This window comes from Carassius auratus, chromosome 11 (genome assembly GCF_003368295.1).
Source record: "Carassius auratus strain Wakin chromosome 11, ASM336829v1, whole genome shotgun sequence".
NCBI lineage: Eukaryota > Metazoa > Chordata > Actinopteri > Cypriniformes > Cyprinidae > Carassius > Carassius auratus.
In genome coordinates this window covers 1,061,592-1,067,812 of record NC_039253.1, presented here as the reverse complement: position 1 = coordinate 1,067,812, position 6,221 = coordinate 1,061,592, and the positions used below count along the sequence as shown (strand labels likewise).

At 36.6% G+C, this 6,221-nt stretch overlaps 1 protein-coding gene across 6 annotated transcripts in view; it reads right to left on the bottom strand.

Annotated features, from left to right (window-relative positions):
- Nucleotides 1-425: 425 nt before the first annotated feature.
- LOC113110646 (sarcolemmal membrane-associated protein-like) overlaps nt 426-6,221 on the bottom strand; it is a 50,056-nt gene continuing 44,260 nt past the window's right edge. For 4 of the 6 annotated variants that reach the window (XM_026274766.1, XM_026274768.1, XM_026274770.1 and 1 more), the window contains 2 exons: nt 5,483-5,617; nt 426-2,578 (listed from right to left, as the gene is read on the bottom strand). In XM_026274766.1, coding sequence (XP_026130551.1) covers nt 2,486-2,578; nt 5,483-5,617 — 228 coding nt within the window. In that variant the 3' untranslated portion in view covers nt 426-2,485. Of the gene's footprint in view, nt 2,579-4,535; nt 4,624-5,482; nt 5,618-6,221 lie in introns of all 6 variants that reach the window. The other 2 variants (XM_026274767.1, XM_026274769.1) reach the window with 1 other exon arrangement.

Genomic DNA, 6,221 nt, shown 5'->3' with positions numbered 1-6,221 from the left:
TTGTGTTAGATTCATGAGGAGCCTATTCATCTTATTTTACAACTCTAAGCAATTTTCTGTGAATATTCATGACATCTATTTCATTAGCAGCTATAGGTATGCAAATATATATAAAGTACAGTAAACGTTTAAACTTAATCAAATTAATGCATTTATGATTATGATAGGTTATTTAAATAATATAAAATACCAGTTTACAATATCAAGCAGCATAACGGACTATTTTTGTACATTTAAAATTACTAATGAAACCAGAACCTGTTAGAAACGGTGCAATCACTCTAACGTTTGTGAATGTTCGCCTCCTAAAATATACTGATTATTAGTTTTGAAAAACCCATACAGAAACAAAAAAACTTTTATATGCTGATATAGCTAAAAATAGATGAAATAGGTGTAGACCACAAAGAATCAAGCTAGTCAAGTAAAGTGAAGTTGTTTTATTGAAGTCATGCACATCACACTTGTTAGTGCAGATACCCTTTCTGTATTCCAGAAACTGTGTTATATCATTCTGTGTCTTTACAAAATAGAATTTGGACAATTAACGATCTTTGATGTTTGAAACAAAAGTGTAATTCCAAGCTCTCTCGGTTCAAGAAAAAAAAAAACTCAGTATTTATGAATAGAAATATATACAGGCAGTGTGCTGTACTGTACTGACTTGGTTGGCGAGCAGTTTAAAGAGATCTTTGCCCAAAGGCTCATGTTTAACTTGTGAGAAACTTTATTGCACCACTATGAACTGACAGAGAATCACAAATAGAAACTTTATGCTTACAAAAACCAGGTTTTATAGGTTCAGCTACGACCTGTTTAACTTTACATCACCGTTAGCATCTTTTCCTCAGTTCTGTTTGTCGTCATCAACGAGTTCCAAAACTTCAATTTGCAATTAAAAAGAAAAGCGCTTGGTCAAAAACGGCAAATTAGAGATACAAATGCATCTATAAAACTAATCTTAATCGAACTTGAACGAAGAACTGGTGTCCCAAGTAAAAGGATAAGAAAAGGCCAACGCATCATATCCTAAAAACTGGCTTGAGCAGCAGATTAGATGTGACTGATATCATTTATATCCAATGTTTATTCTGTGACTAACATATTTACACACAAACATTCATACATACATATTTACAAACGGCCTGTGAGCATTCTTCTGACGTGAAGGACGATGTTCCACGCTGACTTTAGAAATAAAGTCCATCATGCTTTTTAAAGAACAACATCAAAAAAAAACACTACTTTCATTGCAAGAGATCTGTTTAAAGCTATCCTTTCTGTGCTACAAGCATTGCTTTTTTGCATTCATAGTCAAATCCATGTTGAAGTGTTCAATGGATTTTTGTTGCAGTATGAATTTCCAGTGAAACAAAAGATGCAAAAACAAAGTCCTGGAAACGTTGAACCAGATGAGCTCTGCTTTTTGCTCCACGACTGTTTATTTACAGCACAGCAGACAAATGTGAACCACACACTAAACACATCATTGGTTAATTCATCTTCCTGCAGTCTCAAAGCAGCTGGCACATCCACATTTAAACAACACATTCCCGTTCACCCTCAGAATAACTCACTCTCACCCATTTCTGTGCTTCACGAGAGCGGATCACCCATTAACCCCATTCATTTTAAAGCCTTTGCATCCAATTTCACTCTGTGAGAAGAAACCTGTGTGTTACAGGTAAGGCAGCAAAATCCCAGAGCCTTTATCAAGAGGTACTGCAGGAGTTTTAACGACATCTCAGTCCGAACAGCAGGACAGTATGTTGGTAAAAAGCTACAACAATTGTTTTTTAGGTCAGCTCTCCATCTGTTTGACACTGACCACAATCCTAACGTTGAATTGTAAGATCACCTAGATACTTGTAGTGTCTCCAGACATGAACATTTGCTTTTATATAACACAAGGTACAAGAGAAACGACGACATCACTGTGCTAGAAGCATGTCGGCTCGAACACACAATAACAGCACAGATGACGTGCAATTAAAACTTTTTTTTTTCATTCGAATCGATGAGACGCTGCATGAGTGGCACTTTAATGTGAACTAGTCCTAGTAGTATTTAAAGTAGGCACTTCTCCGCTCAGTGCCCTAGAGTTCAGATCCTCATTTGGATGCACATCTAGATGGATTACCACAACTTAGATGGCAAACCACAAGAAGAGGCCACGAAACCAAAACTTGCATGGTACCCATTCAAGAAAACGTGAAAATAGACCTAGTTTGACGCCATTTTTAATCATCAAAATTTCCATTCGAGTGACAAAAACGCTGATAGATTATTTATTCTATAATATGCATTACAACTTTATTCCCTCTTTCTTTTTATACTATATACATTTGCATTTTACACAGACATCGGGGGTTGTGTTGTCAAAGTGAGAGGTATTAGGTTCAGGTTTAGACCGAACGTTGGGATTGGACAGAGGGCCGTGCTGGGGACAGGAAGTGGTTGAGACGACGAGTGTTCTGATTGGTTCTCAGGATGAGCTCTTGGTCAAGTTGGGATAAAGCACCACTGCTGTCACAGCGACCACTGCGGCAACCATCGGCATCCAGGGCATCCAACCGCTCTGAAACAACAGCAATGCAATTAATAAAGCTCGTTATTTAAGATGCACCAGAGTAACCGGGACAGAAGCACTGAAGACTGGAGCTAAAGAGACAGAGAGAGAGAGGGAGAAGACAGGAAAAGCTAATATTTAAGTAAAACTGGGAGAACCAGTTACCTCACAGGAGTTATTAAGCAAACACAACCGGCTTTCTTCAAAGCCAAAGAAAGTAAAGCTGCATTTAAAGGAACAGATCACTCAAAAATGACAAATTGGACATCGTTTGCTCCCTTGTGTTCTTTCAAACCTGTATGCATTTTACCAGAATATTCCTGCTGCTTTTTTTCTTGTATAAACAGTGACAAAGGGATGTCAATCTCTAAAAACATAATAAAAATATTTCTTTCATATATTGTGATTACTTTTATTATTTTAAAATAAAAATAACCAAATTCAATAATATTGAACAGTACTTTGAAAATGTATTGAACGATTATTACATTTTTAAAGAATTTTATGGACAAAGTAAAATTAGAATAAAATGTATATAATATTTTATTAATAGTGCTGTTGTAATCAAAATAATCTTATTTATATGGATGGCTACATTTATTTTGGCACAGCTATTTTTTCCTCTCTGATTTATGCAATCTATATGGCTCATATTTCAGGTCAGGAAATACAGAAATCCATATAAAAACAAGAAACTCATCTTATAAAAAGGGAATAAGTAGTTGAGTAAGAAACATTGCGAAGTCCCACTGATGGCAAAACTTATCTTAAAGCTGCAGTAGGTAACTTTTGTAAAAAATATATTTTTTTACATATTTGTTAAACCTGTCATTATGTCCTGACAGTAGAATATGAGACAGATCATCTGTGAAAAAATCAAGCTCCTCTGGCTCCTCCCAGTGTCCTATTGCCATTTGCAGAAATACATCCGCTCCCGGTAAGAAACAACCAATCAGAGCTGCGGTCCGTAACTTTGTTTGTGTTCAAAATGTAGAAAAATGTAAATAATAAGTGAGTACAACATGAATCCATTTTCCAAACCGTGTTTTTGGCTTGTCCTGAATCATTAGGTATACACCTATAATAAGTGTTTATATTCGGACTATTTTAGATTGCTTCGGGGGTACCGCGGCGGAGTAACCCAGTACCTTTGTGATTCTTCATAGACATAAACAGAGAGAAGTAGTTCCGGCTACGATGTTCTTCCGCAAGACGCAAGCAGTTCTGTTTATTAACCGCTAGAGCGTCAAAAGTTATCGACGGCAGCTTTAATGCACCAAGTTTGAATATAAAAAAAATGTCCCTTTTTTGTTATAGGAAGCTAAATGATTTTCAGAAATTATTGACATAAATTGTCTGTTTCTGTTCTAAATTCTATTGTAGGACTTTGAATATCATGCAGGTGTTATATGGACTGTCACTGTGCAGTTTAGATATTTCTATAAAGCTTGTCATCTGCTGATCTCTCGCTGCATGGAAAAGAGCAGCATGAACATTTGTCTAAACCTCTTCTTTTGAATTCTTTGAATGACAGCAAGTCACAGGTTTGAAACAACACTGGAGTGAGTACATGATGACAGAATGTTCATATTTGGATGAAAAATGCCTTTAAATGTATACAAGTAAAGAAGAACAGCAAACGAAAGATGATGTGATGACCAAAAAGCCCCAGACGGAAATAAAATAAATAAATAAATAAATGAAAAAGCATCCAAAATCCCTGAATGCAGAGATTTATACGCCGATCCAAGCAAGACGAGACAGGTAATGTGTTGGGTTAGTAATTGGTGATTCTGGGTGGACGAGGAATCGGTTAAGAGTTCCCACGTTGACGCCAAGCACCGAAAAGGGATTTTGGGGCGAAGCGGGTGCAGAGATGACGGATGAGAGTTTGCCATGCACGGGTCGTATATACGTGATGATATATACAGAGACACACAAACAGACTCAACAGGAGCGTGTGTACCTTTCTACCACAACTGGCCGAAGCACCAATACAGCAAAGCCAGGAACAGACCGATGGAAATGGCTTGGACAGGCTGCAATATGGATGGCTAGAGGAGGGAAGGGATATTACAAATAAAACAAAAAATCAATCTTCAAACTATTCAACGGAAATCAGGCTGGGGGAGTCGAACAGCTACAACAAACATACACACATATACAAACAAAAACAGCCAAATAAAGGGGTGCGGTGGGAGGGGCCGAACATAAATCAATACAAACACCCCAGAATCACAAACACATCTGAACATCTAGAAGCAGGACGTCAGTGTTCAAGGCATTAATACATCACAGCGAACATTCAACTACAGAACAATTCATCCGTGTTCATTTCAAATCAACGACACATGAAGTCTGACTCCAATCAGCAGTGTGCAAGGGATTGTGGGAGATTAATGTGATAACTATTGTTTTGTGTAGCACATAAAAAATAACTAAAGTGTACAGCTGGCCAAAAATGAGAAATCTATGGTAAAATGTGTAAAAAGAAAACATTCTTCTCTTGGGTCATAATGATAAAAAGACAAGGAAAACCTGAAAGTGAAAAAGTCTTCGAGGGGTTAATTAATATGAGCTTCTAAACAATAATAATACTCAATGAAACAGATTGAGTATTTTTAACTACAGCTTTTTTTTTTTTTTTTTTTTTTGAGTATTACAGGATATTTGAATACACTTATGGATGCTTACAAATGTTGAACTGCGAATAAGTTTTGCTAACGACTCACAAAATCGTGCCGTAAATGTGTTTTCCAGAGCCGTGCGAAACAGTGAGGTAAGATCCATCACTGATTGCTGATAACTGCGATAAAGGTGTAATGTGGATGACAGCTAGTTAATTGGAGTAAGATCTTAATGTTGGAGTTTCGTGATGCTTTGCTAATGAACTGTGTGGGATGTGAGACTCACACTGCTGTTTTTCTCCTGCAGGAGTTTGAGGTTGACCTTGCACTGCTCCAGCTCGTCGTGGATTGAGTGTTTCTCCCGCTCCGTCTGCTCATAGCGCTGCCGCAGATCTGAGAGCAGATTCTGAGTGTCGTCGTACTGGAGAGAAACAGAGATTGTGCAATCTAAGATTCCTTTATGTTTTTGAAAGTAGCACAATCTGGTCACCAAGGTTGCATTTATTTGATTAAAAATACAGTAAAATCACTAATATTGTCAAATATTATTGCGATTTAAAACGACTGCTTTCTATGAGAATATATTTCAAAATGTACTTTAATTCTGTGAAGCAAAGCTGAATTTCCTGCATCATTATTTCAGTCTTCAGTGTCACATGATCTTCAGAAATCATTCTTATTTGCTGCACAAGAGACATTTCTGATTATTATCAGTTGAAATCAGTTGTGCTGCTTTATATTTTTGTGGGGATTTTATTTATCAGGATGCTTTGCTGAATTAAAAAAAATGCAAAAGATTGTTTATTTGAAAGAAATATTTTTTAACATTATTAACTAGAGCTGTCACACCTTAATTTAAATAATTAGTTATGCAATTAAAATATTTTAATGCAGTTAACGCACTGGCCCCGCCCCCAGACCGGTGCATTGTCTTATATTTCATACAGTTGGCACTTAACAAATATAATGCAGGGAAACAAAAAATTCAAGATATTGGGTCAAAAAATGCCCCTGTATAAGTTTAT